Raw genomic sequence first — 12,552 nt, 5'->3', positions numbered from 1 at the left:
GGTCCCGGGAGGTGCTCAGTCTCCCAGGAGCTGTGCAGCCAAGTCGTTGCACCGGACAGCGCAGGTAAAGGTGAAGCCCGACACTTAGTGGGTGCTCATAACTATTCAGGGAAGAAAGGGGCTTTTGTAGCCTTGAGCTCTAAGAACTGACCGCTCAAAATGGGGTCCTCAGCCCATGAGCACTGGCATTACCAGCAGCATGTTAGAAATGCAGAATCTCGGCTCAGTCGTTAAGTATAGGCCTATGGTGCAGGTCGTGATTGCGGGATGGCTTGAGTTGTGATCCCAGGGTCTTGGGATCGAGCCCCGCATCCATCCGGCTCCCCGCTCAGCAAGAGGTCTCCTTATCCCTCTCCCTCTGCCCCTTTCCCTGCTTGCTCTCTCTCTCAATCTCTCTCTCTCTCTCATTCTTGGTGTCCGCATGCACACAAATTAAATACATAAATAAATCATTTAAAAAATAAATCATTTTAAAAAATAAAATCATTCTTTTAAAAAACCATTTAAATCATTTTTTTTTTTAAATCCCATTTACAATAGCATACTCAGGAATAAATTTAAGCAGGGGCACCTGGGTGGCTCAGGTGTTGAGAGTCTGCCTTCGGCTCAGGTCGTGATCCCGGGAGCTGGGACTGAGCCCGGCATCAGGCTCCCTGCTCATCGAGAAGCCTGCTTCTCCCTCTCCCCGACTCCCCCTGCGGGTGTCCCCTCTCTCGCTGTGTCTCTCTCGGTCAAATAAAATCTTTGAAAAAGAGAGGAGGAGGAGAGAGGGAGAGGAGAAGCGGGGAGGACGGGGAGGCGGACGAGGAGGGGGAGGGGAGGAGGAGGGGAGGAGGAGGGGGAGGGGAGGAGGAGGGGGAGGGGAGGAGGAGGTGAAAAGAAAGAAAGAAAAAGAAATGCAGAATCTCGGGCTCTAACCCAGACCCACAAATGTAGTGGCTGTAATTTTCTTTTGCCATTGTCCCCGGCGAGGGGAGGCATTTATTTCCCTTCTCCTTGAATCCGGACTGGTCTGGACCCAGTCCCCAGTAGCGTGTGGGAGAGGTGGTGTCATGCCAGTTATGGTTAGTAGAGGGCCAGCAGACCCCCAAAGCCTCTGTGGCCATGGAAGGACAGAATCCACCCATCAGGGACTCCTCACTTCCTGGATCAGGGGACAGGAGGCAGAAAGGGAGTAAGAGACCCAGTGTGGGAGGCAGAAAGCTTCCGGGGTGCTTTCTGCTCTGAGTCAGAGGAGGCTGGAGCGTCCATTTCTCATCCAACAAGAAATGTCCCAGCTGCCAAGTCACACAAGCCTGGCTTAGGGAATGCTGCCCAGCCAGTGCTGGAGGGAAGGCAGCCAGCCGCACGCTGAGAGGAAGAGGCTGATCCATCTCTAGGGGTCCTTCTGTCCCCACTCACAGCGAGGCAGTGGACAAGCATGTGTCAGATCAGAGGTGGCAGTTGCTCTGTGAGTCATCAGCTTCAGGTACATCCTCTCACCCCTCTGAGCCTCAGTCTTCACGTCTGTAAAATGGGCTTAAACCTCACAGAGGACTGTAAGCATCCTATCAGACACAGGCAGAGAGGACCGGAGAAAGTACAACTCTAAATGATATGTAAATAATGGTTTTGATGAGGGAGCAGGAGGCTGGCTGAGGACAGAGCAAAAGCTGGCGCCTCGCACCCCCCTCTCCACCTGCTCCCCTCCGTAATATGTGTGGCATTCCTCAGGCACCTCTGACTGCCATAAAATGATAAATAGTTAACTTACAGAGATCACAATCCTGCAAGACAAGAATCTCCCTTGCTCTACAGATGTCCTGGAGATCTACAAACAGGGAGGTTACCTTATCAACAGCACAAATTTCCAGAGGCAAATAACTCTCAGTTCCTCAAGCCCTAATGTCTCCCTCCCCACCATAACTGGAGGAGGCTGAGGTAGAAGGGAATGTAAATGATAGCAGGATCCTAACACCCCACCAAGAATCTCCCAACTATCTTGATGTTAATGCCTGACCTAAAGATGACATTGATCAGGCCGTAAGGGCAAGGCCCCCCCCCCCCCGCCCCCGGAACCTTGTAGGCCCTCCTTAACCTGTGAAAACTCCGTTGAAACCTCCCTTCCCCTCACCTTCCCCCAACCACAAGGTATATTAACCTGCCATCCCTCACAACCCGGGGCAGCAGCTCTTCCTGCCCACAGGTCCTGTCTCCGTGCTTTAATAAACCACCATTTTGCACCAAAGTGGTCTCAAGAATTCTTTCTTGGTCATCGGCTCCGGACCTCAGCCCACCGAACCTCACCTAGGTTCTAGAACTTTAGCATATGGCGCCCAACGTGGGGCTGTGAGTCTTTACATTTGGACTCTGAGCTTCAGTGCAAAATTGGTGAGTACTTTCTCTCCTTCTCCTTTAGTCTCATTTCAGGGCTTTTCAAGGAGTATGGTCTTATTGGAACGCTTGCATGTCGATTGCTCAGGCTGTAATCGTCTAGCCCTTGGCTACCCTACGGGGAGGAGAGCGTCTGCCTTTTGGCTGGAAGTCAGTACCCTGGCCGGAATGGCAATAAGACCCAGAAACTTGATGGCCTCTCTTTATTCCTGTTCTTATAGAAAGTTGTCTCTCTTGGGCACGGGACAGCCCCCTAAGTCACCAGGACGGCTGCCAATCTTAAGACTCCCGTGTCTAATGATTGATCTAATGCGATCTGCTCCACATCCCTGGTCTAGCCACTTCTGGCCGCGGGACCTCCACTGGGAGCCGGCCGAAACCAGTACCCGATTGAATTAAAACACAACCGGGGACCGTTTCCTAGGGAAGTTGGCTGCAAGGGCCACATGTGTTGGAATGTCACATTAGACCATGATGGATTTCAGTCTTTACTGTTTCTTGTCAGTGTCTTCTACAAACTGCCTGTCCTGCATGTCCTGACAGCAGCCCAGGGTGGCACATGTGCAATTATCAAAGCAGAACGTTGTGTGTACATCCCAGACTATCACAAAAATGTCACAGGACTAATAAAAGATATGAATGCCCAGATGAAGGCTCTACAAGATCCTTCTCTCTCTCAATGAATGGTTAGCTTCCTGGTTTGAGGGAGGACTATGGCCAACAATTAAAAATCTCCTCTTCAGGCTTCTCATTCTTATCACCTTATTAATCTTAATATGTTACTTTGTTCACTGTTTCTCTGCTTGGTGCCGAGACGCCATTACTGCAATGATTTCACAGCGACAGATGATCCTGACCACACAGAGACACTTCTTCACTGTCCGCGCGGGACTCAGCTGCCTCCGCCTTTCATAACTCCCCCATATGTTCCTCAACTGATGATGTTGACTCGAGTAGGTAGGGACAGCTCAACACCCCTATTCAGCAGGAAGAAGTTACAGAAGATGAGACCTTCCACCTTCAACCACCTTAAAGATTTAAGGGTCAACATTGTTCAAGGGGGGAATGATGAGGGAGCCAGAGGCTGGCTGAGGACAGAGCAAAAGCTGGCGCCTCGCACCCCCCTCTCCACCCGCTCCCCTCCGTAATATGTGTAACATTCCTCAGGCACCCTTGACTGCCATGAACGATAAACAGTTAACTTGCAGAGATCACAGTCCTGCAGGACAGGAATCTCCCTTGCTCTACAGATGTCCTAGAGATCTACAAACAGGGAGGTTACCTTATCAATAGCACAAATTTCCAGAGGCAAATAACTCTCAGTTCCTCATGCCCTAATGTCTCCCTCCCCACCATAACTGGAGGAGGCTGAGGTAGAAGGGAATGTAAATGATAGCAGGATCCTAACACCCCACCAAGAATCTCCCAACTATCTTGATGTTAACGCCTGACCTAAAGATGACATTGATCAGGCGGTAAGGGCAAGGCCTCCTCCCGGCACCTTGTAGGCCCTCTTTAGCATATGAAAACTCCATTGAAACCTCTCTTCCCCTCACCGTCCCCCAACCACAAGGTACACAACCCAGGGCAGCAGCTCTTTCTGCCCACGGGTCCTGTCCCTGTGCTTTAATAAACCACCATTTTGCACCAAAGATGTCTCAAGAATTCTTTCTTGGTCATCGGCTCTGGACCTCAGCCCACCGAACCTCGCCTAGGTTCTAGAACTTCATCAGTTTCATCTACATATACAACTTAAGGGGGTGCCTAGCGGTCTGTGTGTGCACATGTTCGCATACACGTTGAAAAAATTCCAGGAGAATCCACACATCGAAGTGGAATTGGAGGAAGTAGAATGGGGGTCTTTACCCTTCTAACTTGCTACTTGTCTCAGATTCTCTCTCCCTCGCTGAGCTGCTATCATTTTTATCATTAAAATACTAAAAGGATTTGGGACGGGGTGGAGGAGCTGCCGCTGCCCGTAGTTGGTGCACAGAACAGAGAAGCAGGTTTTCTTTTGTGTCGCACATCCCAGGAGTCAGCCTGGGGTCTCCCTAGAGCAAGCATGCAGGCTGCCTGGTGGCAGGGGTCCCTCTTTTCCTTTCCTTGGCCATGGGGAAAGAACAGTTCTGAATTCAGCACAACAGAGTTCAGATCCCAGCCCTGCTCCTCGCTGGCTGTGTGACCTTGGTCAGGTCGCTTGCCCTCTCTGAGCTTCGTGTCCTCCTCAGTAAAATGGAGAAGGGGACTTATACCTCCCAGGTAGTTCATTCTCCAACAACAAACTGTACTTGAGCACCCTGTCTGTACCTAGGCATGGTGCTAGGACCCGAGACCTGGGAAGAACAAGACAGATGGGGAGTCTGGATGGTGGTGCTCATGTCTGATGGGAGAAGCCAAAAGGAAATAAGACCCAGTCAGATGGTGGTGGTAATTAAGGAAATTAACAGAGCAAGACATTCTAGCCAGTGACCAAGGGGGAATATTCAGAGGGGCAGTCAGAGAGGGCTGCCCTGTAGAGGTGACTTTGAGCAGAAACCTGAATGATGGGGAGGAGTGAGCCGTGAATAAGGACCGCCCCCTGAAGTCAGGCCAGGACTATAAAGACCTAGCACAGGGCGGGGCATGCGTGTTTGTCTTACACACGTTCATTCTTGCTTTTGTCCTCGTGCTGAGACAACCAGGGCTGGTGGGGCCTCTGCAGTCAGGGCAGTGGGAGCCGCAGGAACCAGCCCTGGCTGGGGAAATCGGACCATTCAGCCCAAAAGGTGGCTTTGGGGTTTCACTCTACAGAATCAAGAAATCAAAACAGACAGGCTCCTAAAGTCGTGTTGGGGTTAAAACCAGCTGGCAGAGCGGCCCGATTCCTGGCTCAGGCAGCAGACGACCAGATGAACTGGTTGAGGAGGCAGCAAACCTAGAGGAAAACTCGAGGAAAAATTCGGAGGGCACGCAACAGCTAGGAACAACCCCAAGGGTATTTTCTCAGGCACTGGGCTCACGGACAGCCTCCCTCCTCCCCCGCCACTCTCTCCCTCCTCCCCTCCCCGTCTCTTTCCACTCCCCTCTGATGATTGGGGGATGACTGCTCCCAGAAACTGGCCTGACCACCACCAACACCCCAAGCCACAGAAGAGAGACTAGGAGAAACGACCCATGGGAAGCGTAGTGTCCTAAAAAGAGACCATTTGCCCGCAAGTAGTAGACTACAGATGGCGGCAATGAACTCTGCTAACCCTCCCCGTGAGAGGCGGTGAAGATTAGTTTTTTGTGTCAGCTAGACTAGGCGGCTGTACCCACTGTTCACTTAAACACTTATTAGGTGTCGCTGTGAAGATGTTTCATACATGGAGTTAACACCTACCAGCAACTGGCTTTAAGTAAAGGGATAAATCACACCACGTCGATGTGAATTGAGCCTCATGCAGCCAGGTGAAAGGTCTTAAGACCAAAAACTGAGGTTTCCCAGAGTCGAAATTCTGCCCTGAGACCATAGCAACCACTCCTGAGCTTTCGACCCGGTGACCTGCTGGCCTACAGATTTCAGACTGGCCAGCCCTCCAGGCACACGAGCCAACGCCGTAAGAGAAATCTTCCTATGTACATATATGGGTGTATATTTTTATCTTAAGAGAAATTAAATCTTAAGATAGAAATTTATATATAATCTTTATATCACATATAAATCTTAAGATAAATACAGAGCATATAGAGAGATGATAGTTGTAGATGGATAGATGGATGGCTAGATAGGATGATAGATAGATAGATGATAGATAGATAGATGATAGACAGATATGTAGACGGATGAGAGGTAATGAAAAAGGGGCAGAGTGAGCTCAAGGCTATCGGTTCTGTTTCCCTGCAAAACCCTGACTGATACGGAGGTGAAGTATCATTCCTTTCTCCTTGAACCCAGGCTGTCCTCTGGGACTCTGGGAACTTGTGAATCTAGGTTGTAGGAAGACTTGCGACTTCCTGAGGCACGTGGGTGGCTCAGTCAGTGAAGTGTCCACTTTTGGCTCAGGTCATGATCCCGGAGTGCTGGAGTAGAGCCCCACATCCGGCTCCCTGCTCGGCAGGAGGCCTGCTTCTCCTTCTCCCACTCCCCTGCTTGTGTTCCCTCTCTCCCTGTCCCTCTCTGTCAAATAAATAAATAAAATCTTTAAAAAAAAAAAAAAAAAAAGACTTGCGACTTCCTTCTCATCAGCTGCCATGTGAAGAGGAAGCCCAGGTAACCCCATGGAGAGGCCCCACTGTGAGAGGAACTAAGGATGCCAGCCAACAGCCAGCGCCAAATTGCTACAAGACTGAGCCGTCTTAGATGTGGATCTTACAGCCTCAAAAGAGCTGCCCCAGCTTACCCACATAGAGCAGAGCAATCTGCCCCAGTTTTCTGCCCAAATCATAGCGAGCAAACTAAAGTTTGCCACCTTAAGCCAACAAACTTCCTGGCAGCTCATTATACAGTAACAACTAACTAGAACAAATACATTTCCCGACATTGGCAGTCCTTTAAAAAAAAAAAATGGTTATATGGGCAAAAATGTTTGTATGTACATTGAAAAATGTTCACATATGCAATTGTTTTCAAACTGGAAAAAAAAAAAATCATCCCAAACTGCTGGGCTGGGAGTAGACAGCAGAACCACTGTGGGAGAATTTCCTTTTTAAATGTCTACACTTGGGGTGCCTGGGTGGCTCAGTGGGTTAAAGCCTCTGCCTTCGGCTCGGGTCATGATCTCAGGGTCCTGGGATCAAGCCCCACATCAGGCTCTCTGCTCAGTGGGGAGCCTGCTTCCCTCTCTCTCTCTCTGCCTGCCTCTCTGCCTACTTGTGATCTCTGTCTGTCAAATAAATAAATAAAATCTTTTAAAAAAATAAATAAATGTCTACACTTGCATCAACAAAAGCATGATTCAATTTCTACACTTGCATATATATATTTTTTTTTTTACCTCAAGCCAATGTAATATTTGGAGAGAGAGGAGATAAATGAATAAAGTACTTATAACAACCCTCCCTAGCTCCCGGTCAGTACCAAGAATGTGTTTATCATTATTTCCCTTATTTTATAACAGAACAAGGACATGAGCCCCACCCAGGAGACATGGGTATCTCTGGTGCACATATCAGGGAACTTACTGGTTGTGAATGTCCTCCCCCTCTTACTTCATTCCCTTGGTCCTTAGCATGGAGGAAGCTCTCCAGGGAGCAGGTGCCAGGGTCAGATGGCCAATGGTCACAGCCTACCTTTGCCACTCTCCAGCTGTGTGACCTTGGGCAAGTGACTTGCCCTCTCTAAGCCTCAGGTTCCTTCTTGGTTAAAAAACTGCATAGTAATAGGCTTGTGGGGATTGGAGGAGTGACTGCTGTGTCTTGGTGTCCTTTTCCTAGAAGTAGATTATAATGCAAGGATTCAAGTACAAATACAAAAATTGTATTCTGAGACAGGAATTCAACTGCAAATTGGTTTTTTGGGGGAAGTGATCCCAGAAGATGCCATTAGGGCAGTGAGATGGAGTAAGACAGAGAAGGGAAGGCAGCAGGGGAACAGGGCTTTGTCAAAGAAGTTCCCACTCCGGGGACCTGGGACTCAGTCCCTCTGGGGACCTCTGGGACACAGCAGTGAACAGGCAACCACCAGCCATTACTCAGGGCCATTGCCAAGGGCGTTATTTCTCCAGAATGTCCTACCTGCACCAACAGGGTGAAGTTTGGACCCTTGCCTGATGTGGACACTTACAAATGTCCAGTGAGTGGGGTTCTCCCTCTTCTCTTCCCAATACACCCACAAACAGTGTCACACACACACTCAAACTCATAGATACATCATGGATACATATATGCTCACACACACATGCATGCACACGCACAATTGTATGCATACAAGCACTCACACAATACACCCACACTCCACACTTGCACATGTACACACGCTCACATCGTGCACACATCCACACACTTACTCACACGTATGTGCACTTACCCAAACATGCAGTCACGCGCACACACCTTCATACAGACTAATAGAGACCAGACGCTGTAGAGCCTGCTGTTCCCGAACTATCCAGCAGAGGGAGCCTGCGACACACTCCGGAGAGGAGGAAGACCCACAGCAATCAGTGAATGGCCCAGGCCTGCCTGTTTGGAGAATCGGACACGCAGATGCAGCAGGTCCCGGGGATCCACGAGGCCCATGCCATGCCTCCCCTCCTCTCTCCCTCATTCACCCACCATCACTGACCTTAGCGGAAAATTAATATGCATGAGAAGTATGATGGAAAAAATGCACTTGGCAAAAGTGAACCAGGTGCAGAAGGGGCCAGTCACGTGCCCAAGGCCACCGCTAGAGAGGGGCAGAGCTGGGGTTTGAACCCACATATGTCGCCTCCCAAAACCAATTTTTTTTGGGGGGGGTGGGGAGGATGAGTGGCCTCGGACGGGGGATTCCGGCCGGCGATCCCAGCACACGCCACCCGAGGGCGCCGCAGGACACACATCGCTGCGGCCTCCAGCATCACAAGCATTACACCTTCTCTACACGCCCCCCACCCACCCACGCCTGCCGACATCCCCTTATAGGCAAACCGAGGCTAGGGACCCAGACCAGCACTTGAAGCCTGAGGAGTAAGCCACCCTGCTGTGGCCACTCTAGGAGGACACCATTGTCGGACCTTGGGTGAATCATCTCGCTCTAGGGAACTTCATTTTCAGCTCCATTAAAGGAGATAATGACAGTACCCATCTCATAAGAACAGTACCCATGAGAATTACATGCGAATATTTGGAGAGCACAAAGGAAGTACTCAACCAACTTTAAATCTCGTTATGGTTATATCAACTTCGGAAACACCCAGGGCTTGGTGCTGAAACCCCTCCATCTTGTGCACACAAGGGTGCACACGGGAGCGCATAGACACACACACACAAACACACACACAGGGATTCAGGGGTCGCACCAGTCTTGGGGTTTTATAAACAATCATCTAAGTGCTGAGGTATCCCAAATGTGTATCGCCAGCCCGGAACTCCCTCCCAAATTCAAGACCTGCCTATCCTACTGCACACTTGACATCTCCAACTCCTCCTGGCCTAAACTGACATGCTGATCTCAGCCCCTCCCCCCCCCAAAAAACCCCTTACTCTATTAAGCATTCTCCTTCTCAAGCTGTCACTTCTATCTTTCCAGGTGCTCAGACCCAAATCCGGGGGCCTCCCTTTCTCCTGAGTCCCTCCTTCAAAGTATCAGCAAATCTGCCAGCTCTACCTTCATAAAGCAACCAGACAGCAGAATCCAAGCACCTGTCTTCACTCTACAGCCCCCAGCTTTCTTGGAGACATTATCCTCTCTCACCTGGACAAATCTGGTCACCCCATCTGCTCTCCCTAGTCCATCTTCACTTTACAGTCTCTATTCAACATAGCAACCAAAGACTGTATGACAAACTTTTTCCCTCCTCTGTCCAGAACCCTCCATAGCTCTCTACTTCTGTTACAGTAAAAGTCAGTAGACTCCAAGGCTCTGTGTGACCTGCTCCCATCCCCTGCCGGCCCTCATCTCTTTCCATGCTCCTCCTCCAGCCACACGGATCTCCTCAATGTCTCCTAAACACCCCAAGCCTGTCCTACATCAGGGCCTTTGCACTGTTTCTCTATACCTCAAACATTCTTCCCCTAAATATCCACAGGGCTCCTGCCCTCTCCTATCTAAAGTCTTTGTTGAAATGACCCTTTCTCAGGGAGGGTTTCACTGATGATCTAGCAACATCCCCCCTTACCAGCATTACTGAGCACCCCCAACACGTACCCAGATCAATTTTTTCATAGCACTTACCAGTTCTCTCAATGGGGATCGCAGTCACCCCATCTGGTTTCCCTATTCCAACCCTTGGTTTTCCACTTAGCAGCCAAAAGAATACTATAAAGACCAAACGACAAATCTGTCACTCTGCTCAGAACCCTCCCATGGCTCCCCATTTCTGTCACAATAAAAAGTCAAAATCCTCCAAGGCCCTGTGTGAATTTACTTATTTATTTGCTTATTTATTATCTGTCATCTGTTAACACCCCACACCCCCACAACAAAAGTCAATTATGTAAGGGCGCAAAGATGGCCTGGCTCACAGCAGATGCTCGGTAAGTATTTGATGAATTAATACAATTATTGTAGACATCATCACCGCCCCATCTTCTATGGGGGTACTGTCATCAGTTTCCCCAGCCAAAGACTCGGGAATCACCCTCACCTCAGTCCCCGTGGCTAGTCACCCCTCCTGTCCTGCCCAGACCTCAGTCTCCCTCTTCACTAGATTTCCAGTCCCCAGTGCCCCCCCCCTTCCAAGCCACCTCCCTGCCAACCCACATGTGACCATGTCCTGTCCTGCACCCTGCTCACATACCCTCTCTAGCTCCCTATCGCCCTCAGCATAAGGTCTGCTGTGAGATGTGACCCACAGTTCCTGGCAGTTGGCCCCTGAAAACCTTCCTCCATTCTGCCCTCCTCCTCCAGATCCAGCCACCCTGGAGTGTGTGCCTCGAGAATATCATGCTCTCCCTCACCTGGGGACATTTGCAGATGCTGTTCCTCCCACCTGACATGGTCTTGTCTCCCTTGTCACCACTCAGCATGTACTCAACTTCAGCATCTGAGAAGCTCTCCCTGAGCCACCCCCCTGTTGTGTTCACAGAGCACCAAGGGCCTCTCTTTTGGAGCACTTGTCATGGATTATAAATAAACTTACGTGTGGAATTACTTGTACATCTGTCCCCTGTTCTCCCGAGGGCAGGAATTGGGCCCGGCTGTGCTCCTGGCCCAATGCCAACAAATAATTAACATGCAGTCTGTTGACGAGTTAAATGAATGCACAAACGGTCCCAAAAAGCCTAAGTTTATGTCTGAGGGCAAATGGCTTCCCAGCCTCCTAGCCCATAGCTTCCCTCATGGGCCTCCCAACTGCCCAGAGACCTCTGTTTCCTTCCTGGGCCGCAAGGGAAGTGTCTGGCTGAGCTAGGGGGTGAACAGTGGGGGCCGTCTTTATCCCTTGCTTTTATTCTACAAAAATCAGAACACTCAGCGAAGGGCCTTTCAGCAACCGAGGAGGGAAGAAGCAGGTGAGGAAGGGTCTAGATTTACAAAGCAACTGAAGCACACATCCGAGCCCTGGGATGCTGCCTGATGCCAGAGGAGTTCGCCCAAATGAGCTGGGAGCCTCAAGAAGGTGATGTCCGGGTTCAAGGCTCTAACTTCAGGCTTCAGCTCCCAAGTCTTCCAACTTAGAAGGCAGCTGGAATCCACGAGTGGGGGCTGGGGGGAGGGAACTGGTCCTGAATCCCAGCGGCCTTAGGTGTTGGGTCTTAAGTCCAAGGATGGCTGGGTGGGGCCTGAGGCCCCGAATGCTCCGGATCCTGGGAGGGGTCTGGACCCAAGGGGACCTGAGCAAGCCTGTTTCGTCAAGCTGGAGAGCCAGAACCGGCACTCAGGGGACCGGACCTGGACCTCAAGGGGAGTGACCAGACCGGCAGGAGGCGGAGACTTGTCGTGAGGGGCGTGGCTTGCACCTTCAGGCTTCGCGGAAGAGCCTGGTCCTCCGGGAGCCCAACCTGAACTTCGAGGGGCGTGGTTTCTGCCCTCGGGATCTTGGGGGCGGGGCCTGGGCCCTCGGGGGCGGGGCCTGGGCCTCTCCGGGCGGGGCTTGGGCCCCCTGGATCCGCACGGAGGCCGGCGCTCAGGCCCGCGGAGGCAGCGGCTCCACGTTGAGCCAGATGCCATTTTCCGTGCGCAGGATGAGCTCGGGTTTCCGCCGCACCTTGCGCGTTCGGTCTACGCTCAGGCGGAAGCGCAGCAGCGTCAGCGCCACGGCCACGCGCATCTCGGCCATGGCAAAGCTCTGTCCGATGCAGTTCCTAGAGGAAGGGGGACGGGGTTGGGGCTCAGGCTCAGCCGCTGTGTGAGCCAGAAAGGGGAGAGTCCCGGGGTAAATGACCTCCCCCTAGGAGCCTCATCGGTAAAATGGGGGCAGTGGCATCATACAGTCGTTGGGAGCATATAAGCCCAGAGTTCAGGGCCTGGCACACAGTTGGTGCTCAATACCCAGCGTTACTATCGCAGAGTCTAATTTGGGGACATTCTGGTACATTGAAAGCATGAAGAAGGTGCTGGATTGGCAGATAGCACATCTG

The 12,552-nt window shown here is 51.0% G+C and overlaps 1 protein-coding gene across 2 annotated transcripts in view; it reads right to left on the bottom strand.

The window, feature by feature from the left end:
* Positions 1 to 9,241: 9,241 nt before the first annotated feature.
* Positions 9,242 to 12,552, bottom strand: part of LOC116573869 (cytochrome P450 4F22) — a 60,823-nt gene continuing 57,512 nt past the window's right edge. For both annotated transcript variants that reach the window (XM_032314206.1, XM_032314212.1), the window contains one exon: positions 9,242 to 12,276. In XM_032314206.1, the coding sequence (XP_032170097.1) occupies positions 12,099 to 12,276 (178 nt within the window). In that variant the 3' untranslated portion in view covers positions 9,242 to 12,098. The remainder of the gene's footprint in view (positions 12,277 to 12,552) is intronic.

Source organism: Mustela erminea, chromosome 1 (assembly GCF_009829155.1).
Source record: "Mustela erminea isolate mMusErm1 chromosome 1, mMusErm1.Pri, whole genome shotgun sequence".
Lineage (NCBI taxonomy): Eukaryota > Metazoa > Chordata > Mammalia > Carnivora > Mustelidae > Mustela > Mustela erminea.
The sequence above is the reverse complement of the archived record's forward strand: the minus strand, read 5'-3'. Positions and strand labels throughout refer to the sequence as shown.